General features: G+C 30.6%; 1 protein-coding gene across 8 annotated transcripts in view; it reads right to left on the reverse strand.

Moving 5' to 3' along the window:
- The window catches only part of LOC139483507 (cadherin EGF LAG seven-pass G-type receptor 2-like), a 55643-nt gene that overhangs the window by 1683 nt on the left and 33143 nt on the right, over positions 1-20817 (reverse strand). Inside the window, exons 12-35 of one of the 8 annotated variants that reach the window (XM_071267566.1) lie at positions 20504-20617; positions 19887-20049; positions 17906-18171; positions 17426-17621; positions 16985-17086; positions 16468-16565; positions 15555-15764; positions 14421-14592; positions 13640-13786; positions 13177-13191; positions 11634-11745; positions 10739-11084; positions 9981-10187; positions 9608-9767; positions 7881-7947; positions 6980-7046; positions 5763-5842; positions 4720-4888; positions 4235-4327; positions 3576-3702; positions 2358-2534; positions 2084-2155; positions 1641-1814; positions 562-718 (exon numbers count right to left, since the gene is read on the reverse strand). In XM_071267566.1, coding sequence (XP_071123667.1) covers positions 562-718; positions 1641-1814; positions 2084-2155; positions 2358-2534; positions 3576-3702; positions 4235-4327; positions 4720-4888; positions 5763-5842; positions 6980-7046; positions 7881-7947; positions 9608-9767; positions 9981-10187; positions 10739-11084; positions 11634-11745; positions 13177-13191; positions 13640-13786; positions 14421-14592; positions 15555-15764; positions 16468-16565; positions 16985-17086; positions 17426-17621; positions 17906-18171; positions 19887-20049; positions 20504-20617 — 3491 coding nt within the window. Of the gene's footprint in view, positions 1-555; positions 719-1286; positions 1815-2083; positions 2156-2357; positions 2535-3446; positions 3703-4234; positions 4328-4719; positions 4889-5762; positions 5843-6979; positions 7047-7880; positions 7948-9607; positions 9768-9980; positions 10188-10738; positions 11085-11633; positions 11746-13176; positions 13192-13639; positions 13787-14420; positions 14593-15554; positions 15765-16467; positions 16566-16984; positions 17087-17425; positions 17622-17905; positions 18172-19886; positions 20050-20503; positions 20618-20817 lie in introns of those variants that run through there. The other 7 variants (XM_071267573.1, XM_071267543.1, XM_071267549.1 and 4 more) reach the window with 7 other exon arrangements.

Below are 20817 nucleotides of genomic sequence, written 5' to 3' on the forward strand. Positions count from 1 at the left end.
GTGTCTTCAGACCATGGTGAACATTCAAGGTTGAACAACAGCAAATGCATTTAACAGGAATTGGATAACAGCATGCAAATAGTGTGTTTCAGGAAAGCAAATAAATAAATCTGAAAATATCATACTTATTTGCAATATCTGAAGCATATTGATGTTTTGTTGAACACTATTCGAAACTTTCAAATCATCATAATTGTATGATACTTTCAGATAATATAGCCTATAGATTCAGAAATTATAAGAGCATCACATTTGTTCTTCTTTGATAGAAATTTCCAATACAATATCAAACTGAAATGACATGTATTAATCTTGAATTGTTGACAACACTTTCCTTTTTTGATAAAATTTACATAAATGAATTCATGAATTTCTGAATCTTAAAGAGTATTTCGCATAACTCAGTGCAATATCTAGATCTTTTTTATTTGTTTATTGAATTGATATTCAACCATTTAATGTCTTTATTTCTCGAACATTTTTTGCCAACACGTAAACTTGGACATCATACAGAACCCAAGACTTTGGTTAGGGAAAATTTGATATTCCACTTACACTTACTCAGAGTCAGATGATATACTGCCATTGTGAGTTAGCACTTGAACTTTGACTCGTTCTGATGGCAGATTGGCCATGACAGACGATACTTTACTAATACTGCTAGAGTCATTCAATAAACTGTCTGTTCGAGTTGGAGGTATAATATAGTCCCTGTGACCTAAATTTATAAAGGCAAACAATGTTGTTAAAACTTTGTCAATTTTTTTTTTTTAAATTTACTGTTCATGAACCAACTAAGATTACCTAAATTCTCCTCCTTACTTTAATTTCGTCAGTTTTTGTCAAGAATTATTTTACATAACATACTTGTATATACACTTATAATATAAATTACAACATTTATCAACATATTTACAACAAAAAAAGAATGCAAAAGCATAAACATTAAACTATTCAATGGAAAAGCAACAGAATATATCACATGTAGAAAGTCAACAAAATAAATATTTTATATACACTGATAAACAGACAACAAATACACTTATTGTGCAATGTGTGAGGAATACTGGCAATATTTACAGCCTACCTAGGAATGTATTTTGAATGTTTAAGGCCAATATATTCTGTCATGCATTTATAAGTTGTAAATAAATATAAACACATATTAAAGCACTTTTTGTGTGAGAGAACTTGTATGATAATGAAATATGCATGTTTTAAAATAATGCTTTTTGTCATGTGATTATCAAGAGGAGATAACAAATCCATTACCATGGCTATTATAATACATGCCCTTGTTTTATAATTATCATTTGTATCAAATGCCCTATACTTCTGAATACAGATTTGATTGTTGATACTGTCAACCATTACACTTATTTCTAGTAAACCATTTTAATATGGGTTTTTTTTTCATGAATATCTATCCCAATCTTAATCTTATCTAGAAAATACCCCCATTCTTATGGAGCCTATTTTTTTGGGAGGCTGATAGTCCTTAATGCTTTCATAGTCATTGCTACTTTGAACTGTGCTGCTGGGTTGATCATGACTGCCTGTATACAAACTAGAATAATCATTGCTTGTACTAGCAAAGTCACTACTGGTATAATGGCTACTAGCTAAGTAGTCTCGGCTACCTTGGAATTCCTGAGCATGTAAGGTCACATCTGGTGGAACACTGGACATTGTGTGTTGTATACTATATGGGTCAGCTGGACGGAAGTCTGACTCATTGATCTGATGATTGGCCAGATGTGGATCTCCAGGCCAATGGTTAAACTGTGGGTTATTATTAAACATCTGTGCATTATCTGGAGAAAAAACATAAAATATTTATAAATTTGGAAATTTGAAAAACTATTATTAACAGTCATAAAAATTAATCTCTAACCTGTACTTAGAATTAAGGGTATATTATTATTGCAATCATAATTAATCTTTAGATTAGAAAAGAAAAAAAATACATTCATTTTTGTTTTTGATATATTTTCATCTTATTACTCTTTGCCCCTCATATTCATACTTGGTTCCTGAAACAGTATATCCTAAACCTTAATAAGTATGTAAATACATTACATACCTGTTACTGGTAGTTGTTTATCTGCATCTTCTTTCTCTCTTTTCTTTTTCCTTATTTGTTCTTTTGCATCTTCTGAAAGGTTTAACAATAAAAATTAAAAAAAAAAAAGTTTGTTGTTGACTTTCAAAATTAACCTGAAAGCAGTCAGATGATAAAAGATTTTACAAACAAACACCACACAGAATAAATACTAAATAAACAAAATATACCAGAATAGAACACAAAGTTCTCCAAAAACAGGATGAACAAATATGCATACATTAATTATACTTGCCTACAGTTTTATTTTTGGACATTTGTTTTTCCCATGAGGTAATGTTATCATCATCGTCATCTTCGTCTGACGAATGACTCGATGCTAACTCTAAACTAATGTTTCCTTCGGATGCATCACTGTCAGAATCTGAATCATTTGGATGTTTAACTCTCCCAGTTTCATCAATTTCTTGTTCTGCAAAATCATTATAGTCATGTTATTTTAATCTTGTAAAAAAACAAATGTGGTTAAGCAAATAGAAGACATAATTATTTAACAGAATAAATCTATACAATTAACATTACTCAATTTAATTATTTATCATTTATGTTTTTCTTACAGTTGTGTTATCAATTTGCAATCTCGATATTCATAAAAAAAATTATGTGGGTATAATATCATTGAGACAGCAGAGGTCAAACATAGTCTGTAATATAGACAGGTGTCTTCACTGTATGTCAAGCTCTCAATGGTCAGAGTTTTCACTTTTGTATTATTTTGTTTACATTTATTTTACTAGAAAAGTGTAAAACTAATACTTGGATCAGGTTCCAGCATGAGACTAATGTTCTCTAACATCAATGTCACTAGTTTTGTAACCACACATAAAATGCCACTTAATACTGACACCAAAATGTTCAATCGTTAAAATCACAAAAATATCAATTTTTATATTAACATCCTACCTTAATAAATTGCATTTACAAAACATCTATAGAATAATATTGATATTTTGGAAGTATTTCTATAATATCTAGCTGCTAAGTTTGTATAATTGCATTTATTAGCACAAAAACAACCATTACAAAATTTTATACTGTGGTCAAAATAATTAGCTTTTGTTTAAAACATGTTATAAGTTACACAAAATAATATTGAAAAAAGACAAAAGAAAAATAATGTGAAAATTAAATGAAAATTGATGGATTAAGTACAACACAACACAGGACGGAAAACTGAAAAAGAGATAATCAAGAAAAAAAACAATAAGTAGAAGAAAAACCAATCCTGGTTAAATTCTGACAATCAAAGGTAGGAGGAAATTAAATAAAAGCCAGCACCACACAAATGTTAACATTGACACATCACCCATCACCAACGTCTCACCCTTCGATCTTTTCTGCATGTATGCCTTTGGATCATAAGCATATGGTGTCAATGCTGTTTTTTTGTTGGGATACAATGACCCGGGGACGTGTCCTGATGTGGAGGTAGTACTACAGAGGTAATCTTCACCTTTATATAAACCTCCACTATTCTTACTCGTAGAGCGACTAGTGGTAGAGGAGGCTGTTATACCAACACTGGTTCTGTTTATATTGCCCTCATATGATGCTTCATTTCTGTAGGCTAAAGCTGACCGCTGGAAAATAAAACAATAATAGACTTATGAAACCAAAAATACAATAGTACATATTCAAAATGAACAAAAAATAAATCTAAAACTTTCTACGGTGAAATCCTGAATCAGGAAAAGTATATTTTTATTTAATATAACATGTATAACTTTTCTGATCTAAGAGTACAATGATTTTTTGTTCAACATGTTTATGGATAGCAGTTTCCAAGTCACATGGTATGACAACCAAATTACATGTATGCAAATATTCATCTTTTCTAAGACATATGCAAATGCATTTATGACATGATTTTCCTTTGTCCTATGAAATTATTTTATCTTATCGTTATGGTATATGATTGTAGCTCTGTAATTTCTATCTTCCCCAATTGATAAGAATGTATTTTATAGTACACTTTAACTAAAAGTGTCAATTACATGTTACAGTCATAAAATAACGGAGGAAGGTAATTGTTTGTATGATCAATAATGCATCTCACACTTAAATCTAGTTATAAACAATGAAAATCTCAAAACGAATATCCATTGAACTTACAGAAACAGGAACACCTTTTCCAACGAGATTTTCTTCTGACTTGATATTTCTACCTTGACATTTGAGCCACTGTCTTCTTACTTGAGCTCTCACCTGTAATCAATCATATATAAATAAAATAAAACAGATTCTATAAATTCTCATTTACAAAAGCAATCTCATAAATGTGACTATTTGGGTAGAAATTACAATACACTTTAAATCGTTTTGAGATTTTGGGAAGTTAATTTAGTGGCTTATTTTGAAGTCTGGTAACATTTGACTTGGTTTTTTTAATTTATTTTCCCAAATAATATGAGGATTAAATTTTTACTTAAATTAGTATATGTAATTAATGTTACAATAGCTACAGTTAAGTATTTAAACAAAAAAGAAAGAAAGAACTTTCAGCTCTTTAAAGTAGATGTTATTGCAATGACCAGAAAAATACAGTGCACAGGTAATGGTTTATGATAGTTGACTTTAATTTTTAGATGTTTGCTTACCTTTGTGTCCCCTATAACATATGCCAACAGCATGAACAATCCCTGAGCCATTACAACTACAGCATAGACATAGTATAGGGCAGTAGAATCATAGTTTACTGACAACAGTCCTATTATCCAGTTTAATCCTAGTAACAATAGCAGAAATACTCCACATAATATTCTACATCTGAAAAATTATCAACAAAAATTACAAATTGATGGTTTGATGACAACGAAAAACATCAATAGAAGAAAAGATACCAATAAATATTCTCAATTGACTTTAAACAAGGGAGGTCAAGAGGTTTATTTACATGAAAAATATACATGATCAATAGGGAAGCCTTGTTGAATGAAGATATCTACCAGAAAGCAAATTTTCAAATTGTTAGTTGACATTTTATTGAATATAATTGTTTGTGATTCTATTTTGTCATTAATTTGTTTTCCCAGGATATAAAAGAAGTAATTATAATGTGTAATATCCACTAACCTGTGTGATGAAGTAATTATAATGTGTAATATCCACTAACCTGTGTGATGAAGTAATTATAATGTGTAATATCCACTAACCTGTGTGATGAAATGTTTTTTTCCCCAGGATATAAAACAAGTAATTATAATGTGTAATATCCACTAACCTGTGTGATGAAGTAATTATAATGTGTAATATCCACTAACCTGTGTGATGAAATGTTTGTTTTCCCAGGATATAAAAGAAGTAATTATAATGTGTAATATCCACTAACCTGTGTGATGAAGTAATTATAATGTGTAATATCCACTAACCTGTGTGATGAAATGTTTGTTTTCCCAGGATATAAAAGAAGTAATTATAATGTGTAATATCCACTAACCTGTGTGATGAAGTAATTATAATGTGTAATATCCACTAACCTGTGTGATGAAATGTTTGTTTTCCCAGGATATAAAAGAAGTAATTATAATGTGTAATATCCACTAACCTGTGTGATGAAGTAATTATAATGTGTAATATCCACTAACCTGTGTGATGAAATGTTTGATAAAACAAGTAATTATAATGTGTAATATCCACTAACCTGTGTGATGAAATGTTTGAGACGTGAACCTTTTCTCTTGTAGTTGCATGGAATCCCAAGATGGTAACAACAATACAGCTCTGGAAAAAAAAATCAATCCAAACTGATGTTTATTATTTGAAATCTTCTTAATATAATACAATCCAAAGTTTATCATAAAATAAACAGAATAAACATCTCATAGTTATTCTATCATTGACAAATTAACAGATAATTTTCAATATTCTTGCCTTTTAGAAATAAAATTTCATTGCTCTTTATAAAATTGTAGCAACCTGAAAATTTTACCTTGGGGCATCAATTGTTTAAATAATTTTTCCACTGATCCATAGTCTGGAAAAAACTCAATAAATGTATGAAATCTGAAGATCTTCTAGGGAAAAAAATATCACTTTGTTTTCTTGTTTGGTGCAAAACCCATACCCTTTCGTCTTCAAATAATACATATAAGTCTTTTTTTAATGAATCTTTATTTGAAAAGCACTTTACGCCCATATGGACCAATGGCTTAAAACATTATACATAATATACAGTTTACATAAAACAATGAAAATAAACAATGGACACACTTTGAACTATAATTTGTCTTTTTTTTTTAAATCAATATATATATATATATAAGAGATTCAAATTATATCAAGGACTCCCTGCCCTCAGTCTTAGTGACTTTTTTAAAAAGGAGCCTAATTTGCAAGTGTCCTGTTTTGTTTCAGGATTGAGAATATGTTTTAATTTATCTATATCATTTAAGTTATTATATTTATTTTCATTTAAAAATTCTTTTCTTAATTGTTCATTTATTTTACATTTAAAAAAGAAATGAAACTCATCATCTAGTACATCACAATGTGTACATAGTCTTAAATCTCTGGGAATTTTCCTGTATCTTCCAGTTTCTATTAATAAGCAGTGGTCACTTATTCGAAATTTAGAAATTAGTTGTCTATATTCAAAGTTTTGAGAAAGTAGGTATGGTTCAAAGTTATAGCTTTTCTTTATTTTTTTAAAAAGTTGGAGTTTGCTATTCTCTTGTAGATTTAATATTTTATCATTATATAAATTTTCATAGGAGTTTTCTAGATTTTGTTTGTATATTAGCCTATTATTTTTATCCTTATTTTGGTTAACAATTTCTAAATCATTTTGACTTCTGACATGATTTACATAAACTAATGAACACCCAATTCTCTTTATTACAAACTATTGTATATACTTACCAGTGCACCAACCATGACAGGTCCAGCAAATGTCCATATAAATGGCTGTGTGATATCTAACCAACAGCTAAAAATAAAAATATACCTCTATGAAAGGCTATGCTACATGTATTAATGTAAAAATAATTGTCTTGCTTGCAATCGATACGCAAGTGTAAAAACTATGTCCGTTTATTGAAAATGAAAAAGGTTGTACTTCTTTATCAACAAGATTCTTGTGCCTCATGAAGGTTTGACAAAGTTATTTCAGATAAACAACCTTTAACCACAAAATGTACCTAATTATTGACAGTGCTGACAAAAGAATATGTATATGATCATCATGTCTTGAGAAAAAACAATAGACAAACTTATCCTAGATAATCTATGTAATAAGAGATATTCAATGTAATCAGATATATTCAATGTAATTATATACATTCAATGTAATCATATACATTCAATGTAATCATATACATTCAATGTAATCATATACATTCAATGTAATCCCAGATATTCAATGTAATCATATATATTGAAAGTAATCAAATATATTCAAAGTAATTATATATTTCAATGTAATCCCAGATCTTCAATGTAATCCCAGATATTCAATGTAAGGATCAAATCTTTTGAATTCTTTTCTAAATCATATGAATAAAAATACACACAAAAAGAATATGGACTAATTTGACAATTTTCGAATAATTTATTCCTCATTATTATATAGATGCAGTATTTTGCTGTTTGCCAACCAGCAGAAAACTTTTTGGAAGAACATTTGCAGAAAATAAATTCTTACTTTAAAGTACTTATATGCAACAAGATTAAACAATTATCCAGTTTTATGTATTCAAAACAAATATTTTTTGTAATTTCCCATCAATATATATAATATTGCTTTTGATCTATAAACACTTACAATTGAGATGTACCATAAGCATCAGTGTATAACCCAACAGAAAATCCAACCACAATTCCTGGTACAACTGAAAAATTCAAATGTTTTAATTGATATGGATTAGAAAATATGAGATCAAGCTAGAAAATATGAAAATAAAAAGAATTTAAAGTTATCTATGACATTCAAACTATTTGAAGTTTTTTACATTTTTTTTAAAAGTTCATTTAAGAATGCAATTCCAATTCAACTTACATTATTACTAACATGATGCAATGAATGTAAAACTTAATATTATTAATTCGTATATTTTAATAATTTTATTCCTTTAGCAGGGTTTCCCCTGGGTTAATTATTTTTTTCGCCACCTCTTTCGCCAAAACAATATATTTTTCGCCACTTTATTATTTTTTTCGCCAAGTAACATAAATATATTTTTCCTGTTGTGCCCTTTTGTACTAAGAAGTAATTTTTACAACAAAACAAAAGCTTTTATCACATGAAATTGATCCCTCATTTCATGTGTAGTCATTACATTGAAGGGTTACTCTCATTTGAGGGGTTGTTCCCAGCCTTTTGGATAGATTTTTTCATAACGACAGTTTTCTTTTCTTGACCATCGTAAATGAAAAAGTTGAGACGTACAACTATGCTTGAAACACGTGCATGTGTCATTCAAACGACTTTATTAAAGTCAAAGGATAAAAGAATTAAAGTTTTAAATCGGAGATTTTTCTTGCTTTTGAACAATTTTCGTCACAACAACAGCTTTCTTTTCAAAACTATCTTTCAAGGGAGAGATGTCAAAAGTTTGCTTCAAACACGTGCGTCGCAAAGATGTAAATAAATTCTGTATGTCATTGTGACATTTATAGCGGAAGCCATTTGACCATATCATTTTGTGAAACAATTCAATCAACACCTTTATTAATTAGTCCTTTGTTGTCGATAGCTATAAAATGCAATCAGCTGATTATTGATTTTCTGTCTAAATCTTAATGAGGTCAAGGTGAATTCCGAGTATTGCCTGATCGGGTAAAGTCCGAGAAACTCGAAAAAAAGTAAATAAACAAGATGGAGGAAAATAAATCGGTTTATATATTTCTTTCGCCAAATTCTTTCGCAAATGACGATTTTTTATCGCCACAATTATTATTTTTTCGCAAATTGCGAAAATGGCGACCGTCAGCGGAAACCCGGCGTTTAGGGAAAGTCACATGTTAAACTATATTTTCAAAGGTAGAGAGAAAACGGGGGATAGCAAAAAGCATATTGCACGGTTACTTTTAGAATATCTAAAAAACGATATACTTTGTGACGTCATGTAATGAATTTCAGGATGTTGTTAAACGTTTTAAAACAAGAGATATCTGTGATCGATTGTTTGACGAAAAAAATCTTCAAATACATAAGATGTCAATCAAACAAAAAAAAGTAAATGAAATAACAACTAATAATTTGTTATTGTCATGGAGACAGTATGATATCTTTAAAATTTGTACAAAATCAAATGACGATTTTGATACAAATATAGTCGGAAATTAATAATATAACAAATATAGCCTTTATATGAGGTCAATACAGGATATATCGACCCAAAGAAGTATATCGACCTCGGACTTCGTCCTCAATCAATATACTTCTTTTAGGTCATTATCCTTGTATCGACCTCATACAAAGGCTATATTTGTATAATATCATATTCAATATTAAGAAATGAATAATATCTATAAAGACTAGAGACTCACCATAACCAATGAGATAGTAAAATTTCATAGCACCATAATTAATTTCTCTAATCTCTACAAGTCTTCTGTAAAGGTGGAGCATCTCAACAAACAGCCAGGAAAATGCTGACAGATGGAAGAAGTGAAGAGCAATGGCTACCAGTTTACACCATACATGTAGCTGAAAATTATTGTATAACAAGTTTGGATTCATAATACTTTATTTCAATATCAGAATTAAGATATATGTATTGATCCCTACATGTAATGCATTTTTACAACACTTCAAAATATTTTTCAGCATAAGAGATGTAATATGAACAAAAAAAAAACCAGGTAAATAGTTATTACTCAAATCATTAGAAAATATGTAAGAATACAAAATTGTAGTTACCTTAGTTTCTACTCGATACACTCCAACAACAAATGCTAGTTCTGCCAGAAAGATAACAAATACTAGGTTGATCAGGATAGTGTTGGAATTACACTGAATATGTTTGAATGACACAAGAATGATAAATGTCACTAAGAGAGCGAGCATGGACAGTCCAACACCAATAAAACAGACCACTTCTAAAGACACAGCTCCTTCTGCAACATACTGAAAAGAAAACAAGTGAGATTCTGCAGATATAATTACACAAGATTATGTTATATGAATGTTCATTTGGTACTTATACCATGAAATGTTGCTACCTCATCAACAACTGTTACATGTTCAAATATTTACATACTTAAAGCTAAAAACTCAAACAAACCAAATAAACACAAACTGCATTTATACACCAAGCTTCTAAACTAAGTGCATCATTCTAAAACTGTATTGAAAACTTGATAAAAATTTGTTTTGCCATCATTGCCTGAAAACTTTGAACATAAAGAGCAAAGAAATCTTCTTATTCATAAAAACAAACATTGTAATATACTGTATAGCGGGTTATTTTCGCGGGTGTAAAATTTCGAGATTTTCATTGAATAAGGTATACGAAATATTTTGGCGGATTCAAAACTTTTATCAATATCTTTGCATGTACACTTTTAAATTGGCGGAATTTATTTTGGCGATTGTGTTCTATCTGCGAAAATAAGCAAAAATTTACCCCAGGCTTAAATAACCCGCTATATGGTACTTCTTTCTAATAGTGAACAAACCTCTTTTTCAGCTTCATCCATCATTAATCCAAAACTGGTCATGTGATTACAGGAGCAGACTACATACATCTGTTTGATGACCTTGACATCTGTAGGGTCTTCTGGATTGACCTCTTTGACATCTAGTTCATATCTGCTTTCTACCATGCAACCCTGGTTTGACCACTGACCCCCTCCACTAAACTGCCAGAAAACACACTGAGGATCTGTGCGATTGTTATTGACAGCTTGTTTGAAAGTGAGTTTAATAGGATGTTTTAAACCACCACTATGAATCTGCCCTTGATCCCGTATCTTAATTGTAACTAATGGACCATTTAGGTTGACAGGTCTATCACTGACAATTCTGTAATGGTAAATAAATGAATATAAACTGAGTGAATAAGTAAACTTGTAAAATAACATATAGTCAAACTGGTATAAAGTAGTTACTCATGAAAAGTATTAAGAGATTGCTCAGAGAGGTGACCATTTAAAAGAGGTTCTGAAAAATTTCAATATTGCCCTTGGCTAGGATTAGGGCAATTTGTTGTGGGTCTTTTTTTTTTTTTTGCTTATTAAAGAATTTGATCTTGGATCTTTTGTTACATCTCTGCTAATATCTTTTAAAAGTTGTCTTGAACTAAGGAATCAAGCAGCTTTCCCATATGAAATGGAAGCTGTATAAACATTGATACCAAAGTTTTTTGTGTGTCATTGGTTTCATTCCACAATATCAGGTGTACAAATTCAAATTGTTTGTTTTCTTTCAGTGAAGTTTCAAAGATTAGGTTTGATAACTGCAGGAGTTATTAGGTTACCACTTTTCTTTGCCAACCCACTTTACACCATCCTACAGAAAGTAGGTTTATACTTAGTGCAACCCAGCAAATATGTATAAGTTAAATTGATTTACCTGACATCCTCCTTGTATCTGTTGGGTAATAAGTTCCCCAGGGTCTTATACATTACAAAAGCTATATGTGACTGTGGCACATGTCTGTTCTCAAATATCTGAGATAACAAAGCTGAAAAATAAAATTATATTATCTCACACAAACAATCATTTTTTTAAATAACCACTGCAAACTATTGCTGACACGGGAAAATGTTTGGTTCTTAATAATCAAGATTATGTTAAGGAAAAAAAGTTAAAAATTAAAAACATATTCATTCCTTTTCTTTTTTCCCCATATAATTTCAATAAAAGTTAGCAAATACTTATTCATAATATGTTATTCTATAAACATTATAAAAAATAATTTAAAAAAAAGCAAGTCTATAATAAAGAAGAATAAGAAGGTAAGCAAGCCATATGAAAGCTTTTGAAAATCAAGCATATTAAAACAGGTTCTAATAAAAATATGAATCTGATGTGTTATAAAAATGGAGTTAATTTCTCTATCTAAAACAATACAAGTTACCAAACAAGGACTTTGCCTTTTTTTTTTAAATTAATTGTGTGACGTAATTTCATTATTTCAGCAAAATTTTAATACATGTATAGCAGCAGAAATTTCCAAGGTTTTCAAAAATGATATTAAAAAATTTATATCTGTTATGGTCTTCATGAAAAAAATGTTACAATACGTAAGAAAGTTGTAACAGAAGTAAAATGCTTTGAAGCTTCTCACATGTGGCATAATTTTCATATTTGAAATCTGATTTAATTTCAAAGATTCAAGGTACAATAAAAGAGTCATTAGGTTCATTTATATGTTAAATCGTCTATGTATAATCACCAGATTTCTAAAAGAAGCAACTAGCTTCACTATAAGCTAAGGTTTAATATCTAGTTATGTATTACTACATCCATGGTCTAAGTAGTTATCAGAGATGAAGCAACATGAGTATATACAAGTTAACCAATAACAAAAGGATCAAAACTTAAACAGAATAAATAATTCAATAAAATGTAGGGTTAACATTTTTAAATGCATATCTTTAGTTCTCAATTAGAGTACATCTTGCTGGATTGATATATATCAATACAGTACTTTAATCTTTGTAAAATATGTGTCTAAACTAATAATATTAAACTATGAAACAGAAATTTTCCTAAAAAACCTCAATGGGTGATCAGTAGTCGCATGAACAAGTAAGTCTATTTGATATTCTAGATCACAAGACCCTGTTCAAAATCAATATCAACAGGATAGTGTTCAAGACTGTGTAATGATTTTATTGCATTCTTACTTTAATGTTATTAAATAGGTCTTTATTTTTTTAGATTTTGAAATAACAAAGCTTGCATCATGTGTTAGCATTTTAATAAATACTCAAATTTCTAATTTGCAAATAAAATTTAATGGCGTTAAGATGGACACCCCAATATCCTTTGTTTTTCTATTAGTTATCCCACAAATAATTATCCTTGGTAAACTACATGTTGCTACATTCCAGTTGGTAAAGGGTATCTATTAATACATTGTTAGAACTACAAAGTACACATATCTTACCAGGATTCTCCTCAGCTAAAAACACACAATTCACGGTTAATACAACATGCTACATCAAGTATTTACTAAAATGGTAGATCTAAGGCTTCAATGTCTTCCATAATGTCCACCTTAGATATACCTTTAAAATTAGTTATCATTCAACAACATTGACATTCAACCTTTCCAAATCCCCACTTAATATCAATTCATGCTTGTACAAATAAGTGCTGTGATGTTACAATTAAATGAAACCAAATCATTCACTAAACCAAAAAAATATCTGATGCATTTGATATACATAAAGCTTTAATCACAGTGAAAATTCTGCAAGTAACACTAAAAATAATCATAATTTCAAAATAATATAACTCAGCTGCATAAATATTCAATTCAAACAAAAACACATTCTGTATATTCTATGTATTACACATGATCTCATTCAAGATGCAAGTTAGATCCTAAATCTTCAATGTTAACCAACCTGTAACGGACTGTTCTGAAAACAGGACAGCTCTAGGTAGATCTACATGTGTTTCATCATCATAAGTTGACTTCTGTACGATATTATCAAACTTAGGGATTTCTAATGAGCTGAAGTTACTTTTATTCACAGTATCCATCATTAGCACTGGAAAAAAGAATATTTGTCAGAATTTGTGGCAAAAAAACCCTAATATCACATGATAACGGCATGCATTATGCATGCCAATTGATAAATGTATCAAAATAAATTTTGCAACAAAGATTAGTCCTAATTACAAGTTTAAATCACAAGATAAGACAATAATGTAGTCTTCAGTTGGTGCAGCAAGATGACTACTCTGCAAAAATTCATACCAGGTATGACCTTCAGTTTGAGAAGGCTATCACCAGATAGACAGCATCCACAAGTTTAGACCAACAGACAAATGGGGATATACTGTAGTTTATTCATATGTAACTTGAGCGTATTTGAGTACTATATATTGACTTGTATATTCTAACTCACAAAATAAGGTCAAAATTTAGCTGAATACTTGCAAATTTTTGTCTTATAGCAGTTTTTAGTTAGCAATAGCAGGGGCATAAAAGTACATAATAAAAATCAATGTAATACAAATTTTTCGAAATGTGCAAGATTATAACCATGAAATCTGTGATTTTCTGCTTTATGCATTCTACTGACAGATTATTCCTCAGTTCACTTTGTTCAAACCTGAAATTACCTATTGGTTTACCAGCATTAAAGTTAACCTAGAGTCTAGAGAACATTCCTAACTCACCAACTCGAGCAGATACAACACTATATGGTATTTTGTGTAGCTCATCTAAAGTAGTCAGTAACTTTTCAGTGTAAGTTTCTAATTTCTGCAGGAGGACATCTGATGTTTGTAGTCTTTTCCAATCTTCACTGTATTGGGGGTCCAAAATAACACTCAAAGCATCAAGTAAATTCTAAAATAAAACAATCATATTTAGGATTGAAACAGCAGCATTTCATTTCAAATTCTTTTTAACAACATTTGAATTCTTTTCATTTCTAATTTTTGATTTTATATAAAAAGGTGTTTTTTTTTCAATCTACAAAAATAAGTTGAGAATTGGTTTCCGAAAAGCATGAAATTTCAGTCTTTTAGGGAACTTTAAAAGTAAGCGTAGTTGACACAAAATCAAATCCATGAAAGATCATTCCTAGTGTAATGATAATCTCTTTTACAGGCATAGTCCATCAAACAATATGTGATATTCACGGGGGGGTCTCTTCCTATATAAAGGTATATACATATGTGCCGCTGGAATGGGTCCCTTTTTTGATCTGTCAAATATATCAATGGGGTGCAATTTTACCGAGGAAATATATCAATAGGTAGTAATTGACCGATTGTGATATATCAGTATATGCATATAGGTACTATTTGAGCTGATAAATATATGAATGGGTTATGATTTCGCTGTGAAATATATGTATAGGTAGGGATTTCACAATTATTCAATATATGAATGGGGGGTGTTTTTAAAATCCCAGCTGCACACCTGTACCCAAAATCCCATGTTGAGACCCCCCCCGTGGTGATATTCTAAATGTAGTCCTGCTCCGTCTTTTAGCATGGCTATAATATATAACATAACCTTTAAATAGTTGTGTCCATCCATCATAAGTGATGTCAGACACTACTGATAATATTCTGTGGATTCATTTATTTTCATGGGTATCAATTTTTCGCGGATTGTTGAAAACTTGCATATTTGTGGATATTTGATTTCGTGGTTTTGCCCATCTCTGTATGCAAAGCCTATTGAAAATATACTATTCGTTTAACATTTAAATTCGTGGTTTACCTGTACCCACAAATGCACGTAATTGGTATTCAACGAATAATAATGAATCCACAGTAACCTTTATTCTTATAATGTACCTGGACATATTTGCCATCTTGCTCTGATGTAAGATTCATGCCCGTCTGTTTAAGTTCATAGTCCAGTAAAGTCATAATAATTCTGTAAGTGATATCTAGATCCTGACCAAACAATATTTGTGCAGCTTGTAATGATTCAGCTAATGTTTTCATGGTGGTCTTGGCTACAAATGGATTCAGTTTCAACTTTCCTTCTTCTATCAGTCTAATCTGTAACAAAGAATAAAATCTATGAATGGTTTAGTTAAATAGGCATTAATTTTAACCAGTTATGTTATACATGTGGTATATTGACAATTTGTAAAGCAGGGGGAACAGCATCTATGGTTCATTTAACCAAAAAATATACTAGGAAACATCAATTATTTACAGCTAATTGCATTGAGTGTGTAGGTAAAGGTAATATCTTTGGTTAGCTTGCTTGCTAGATGAACCGTGAAGTCATTATTATGTAAGGTATACTACCCTCCTTTCCATGTAGTCTTGTCCTACAGACAGATATATTGGTTAAATGTTGAACTAGTCTACTTGGTTCAGCTAGCAAGTAAGCTAACCAAAGATATTACCTTTACCTACACACTCAATGCAATCAGCTGTAAAGTAATTACATGTTTTCAATGTTTTAAACACTTAATTATATTTGGTAAATAGCTTGCAGTATGCATTTCAAAGGAATATACACTTCCAGTAGACTCCAACTAATCCCAATACTGACTGATCAAATATATTGGCCATTGTTATATTATTTCAATATACCAAACCATTCCCTATATATTTAATGATAATTCAATTGTGTAATCGAATAACGGATATAACAATATATTGGCAAATTGAAGAAGAATGTTCAGGAATATGTTCTCCTTGGTTAGTTAAACCAGATGAACATTCAAACAATCAATATCTTAAAACAAACCTGTTCCAGTAGTTTTGTTAAGCCTGAACTGGTACAGTTAGTAAAGTCTGGTTCATCCCAAAGTCTTGTCTCATGGCTGCAGTTTCTTTTCGCATCACCTAACAAAAAACCTTTATACTATAAAATGTATTTCCAAGGTGTGATCAGTACAGTAGTTCAGTAGTTCTGCTTATCATTTCTTATAGTTATATAGTTAGGGTTTTGGCAAAATAACTAAATGGTATAATATTTTGAGCATTTCAAGTTATAAACTTAATAAATGGTTGGCTGATATCACACAATATAAATATATGCCGAAAGTTTTTTCAATATATGAATAGTTGCAGAATTATTTTGTGCTTTATTCTACTTTGTTCTTTAAAATCTATACTATATTAAACCTTTATCCTCATGTTATAAATTTATCAAATTGCAAAAATCAAGTTCACATCCTAAGAGCTAGTCTATAAAATACAATATGTACCAACCTAAAATGTCATTCCTTCCAAAATCTACACAATGTATTAATCTTACTAACCTTTGCCTCCATGTGGACAGTCTCTGATTCTGACATAACCATACTGTGTACCGTCCCACCATACATTTCCTATATAGTTTCTGGGACAGACATCAAACATCACTGAAAGATAAATTAAACATTACAAAATATTGTCAACTTATCATCAGCCTATTATAAGTACAATTTCTTTTTTCTAGGTGATAATTCCCTTATGAATTCTTGGATGCAAGTGTTCAAGATAAAACTAATACATTTCTTTAGGTAGAACTAAATTACTGTAAACAAGCTTCTTTTTAGGGATACTGTATTTTGTGTTTTACCCTTTCTAGTCCACATCACTGCTAATCAATTTTGAGATCTTCTAATTTATTTGATGTAGTTTAATAAGTAATAAAGATCCAAGTTTTACATTTTCGCAACAAATTAATTGAATTATTTGGTAAATTGTAATATTATTACCTTTACAGCCTTTTTCTTTTTCTTGTAAAGTGATACCAGCGTAAGGACTTTCACACTGATTACAATGTTGACCAACCACTGACTCCATACAAGGACATTGGCCTGTCACAGGATGGCATGTGTCATTAATGGCACCCTTCATGTAACACTCACACGGCAAACATCTATCACTGCCAACTGGGCGATAATGGTTAGACTGAAAAAATATTACAAAACACAATGAATGTTTCTTTACTCATCTTTTCTATTATTATCATTCAAGTCTTAAAAACAGGAAAATACTAAAACATTAATCTATTTCATCAAAATTGACTGAATCAATAATTTGATACCTACCTATTGACATTATATCACAACTACATTTACACTGTATATTATTTATGTTGTGATGTTGCAACTTTAATGAAGTTCATTTATGACAAATGCAAATATAAAGTGTATTTTTAAAAAATAACTACTTCAAAGGTATTATTTACTAACCTTGCATCGACACTCTCTCTTGGTAGTACCACAGTGACCAGAGAATCCTTTGTCCTCAGGACAATTACATGGTCCACAGATTGGAAAGCCATACCAGTTGTCTGGACATGGCTGTAAGAGAACTTCATCACAATACTGGCCACTCTGTAATTCACCACACTCACAATGGTACCCATACAAATTTGGTGAAGGACTTCTACAGAATGCAAAGTTCTCACAAGGATTGTAGTTCTGGCAGATATCCTGGCAATTTGGTCCAATTGTACCTAAAATAAGTTCAATAATCAGATATATATCTTATAATGCAACAAGAATGTGTCCTCAGTACACGAATGCCCCACTCGCACTATCATTTTCTATGTTCAGTGGACCGTGAAATTGGGGTAAAATCTCTAATTTGGCATTAAAATTAGAAAGATCATATCATAGGGAACATGTGTACCAAGTTTGAAGTCGATTGGACTTCAACTTCATCAAAAACTACCTCGACCAAAAACTTTAACCTGAAGCGGGACAGACGGACGAACGAACGAACGGACGGACGGACGCACAGACCAGAAAACATAATGCCCCTCTACTATCGTAGGTGGGGCATAAAAATATGTTTGTCTGCCAGGCTGGTGTTTGCAACTAGTCATTGTCATACGTTTCTGTAGGTCTTACTTAAACAACTGTGCAATATTTTTATAAATGAACAGGGCCTAAATTAAATGTACCTCATCATCTTTCTACCACTAAAGTTTAAATGATGTGACATGCACACCATTTTTCAAAACTTTCACAAATTTGATTGGGTTTTTATGTTAGCTATACACAATTGTACAATTTGATGACCCTCATATTTACTTGACAAAAGCACATGTTAAAACAACAGCATTCTGTTAGTACTTTACATATTGTTTTCAGTTATGTATAATTGAGGTTTTATATTAAACCTTGGGTATTTTTTCAGAGATGGGGTTGAGTATCAAACATGCCTACAGTATTACCGTAGACATATTTGTAACCTGACTAAAAAAATATGAATCAGAACAAGTAAATATATTGATTTTTTGTTAACAACTCCTTCTTTTTGTCGCAGGAAAAATGGGACACCAATATATCGTCGACTTGGGTTAAGAATAAGTCACCATAAAGCACGGAGACTAGTTGTGGAAATACGTGTGGGACATTTCTGCACTAACTGAGTCGTCCAATTTTAATATACTTTATTATATAAATCTGCAAGTATACAAATTGTAAACTAAGTTTACAATTGTGTTCCAATAAATATGAACAATATATTTGACTGAAGTATTTGCATGCAACGGAGCTTAATTCTGACCTTAACTTACATACCGAAATGTGGCTTTCAAGCCATACTGAATTCTATATATATTTGAAATACTAAAGTAACTTTATTTTAACTGAAACATTTTAAACATGGCTAAAAAAATAAAGTTACAAGTGCCTGCAGCGGTGACTTTAGTCTTCCGCCCTCCTGAGTGTAATAATGACTAGTGACTAACTCGAATAGTGAAGTTATATTAGTATATATATGGTTAATATTACCGCGCTTTGAGTTCATGCATAACTCATGCCATTTGAATAATTACGTAAAGCAAAACATAGCGTACAAAGCTATAGTTTATTTCAAAATATGCAGCGCAAAACTATGTGTCGTCAATCGTCAAGAAACATGAATATGAAATATGAATATGAAATGAATGTGAAACATATAACACTGAAAACCAAATAATATAAAATGTTTAATAATGAAACAGAATGGATTAATATATCTGGTGACATTTTTTTTAATCATGTAAAAAGTAAACATTTAACCCACCAAATACACATACTGATATGTCAACTCAAAAATAACACGTCATATTTCATTGGTTTTTCCGACTTACTAAGTGTATTACTGAATTATTTATTTTTTAGTGAAAAGAAGACAAATTTCAATTCCAACTAACAACTAACAACCAATAAATGAACCTACCTGGTGGACATTTACAAGAATACTGTTCCCACTCATTTACACATGTGGCTCCATTACTACAGGGGTTATTGGAACATGGATTGTCAACTATACATCCTTCACGTGCTTGGTGTACATCAGGTTTAGTCAGACCTGTGTAACCATTGTTTCCTACCAGGGCATTCTACAAATACAAACATATTATTTAAATTTTTATCTTGTATCTATGATTCCTTTCACATCATGTTCAAGGAAATACAATATCTGGGTAACTTGGCATATATTCTTGAAAGTTATTATCATAATTAAAATGTGTTCATAGCTTCATGTTGATGCAACAACAGCTTTATGGTTATCTGCCTTGTCTCAGTGACAATCATACAATATCTCCTTATTTCAATATTTAACCTGATACAGGACAAATGAATCAACAGACATTAAATTTGAATTTCTGAATTCACAGTATATATGTGTTTAGGTTTTTCTATATCATTATCTTATGAACAGGTAACCAAATGATGTTTAACTATAGATCAAAAAGACAAACAAAATAGTTGTAGCAGTTACTCAATTCATTGTTTATGAATTTATATCACAAACCCATATGATGATGTCTTACTACACTAATAAATATTTACCTGAACACAGCCTGTAAACTGATTGATGATTGGTCCTGTTCCCTGTCTCTGGCCACCTACAATTACTTGCTGGATCTGTTTACCTGCTATGGTGGGCTGGATTGTAAACGTTTTCTGCAAACAAATACATACATCATTATAGAAATAAGGTGGTGTGGTATGATTGTGAAAGTGGATATGAGAAATATAGTCAAGTACTGTTCACTTTGTTATATAAAATATAGGCTTTATTATGAAACTTAAATTAATGGTTGAAAATGTAGAAGTTGATTACACAAAATGGGTCTTCCCCACAGAGAAAGTTGTTGAAAATT

This window comes from Mytilus edulis, chromosome 1 (assembly GCF_963676685.1).
Source record: "Mytilus edulis chromosome 1, xbMytEdul2.2, whole genome shotgun sequence".
Lineage (NCBI taxonomy): Eukaryota > Metazoa > Mollusca > Bivalvia > Mytilida > Mytilidae > Mytilus > Mytilus edulis.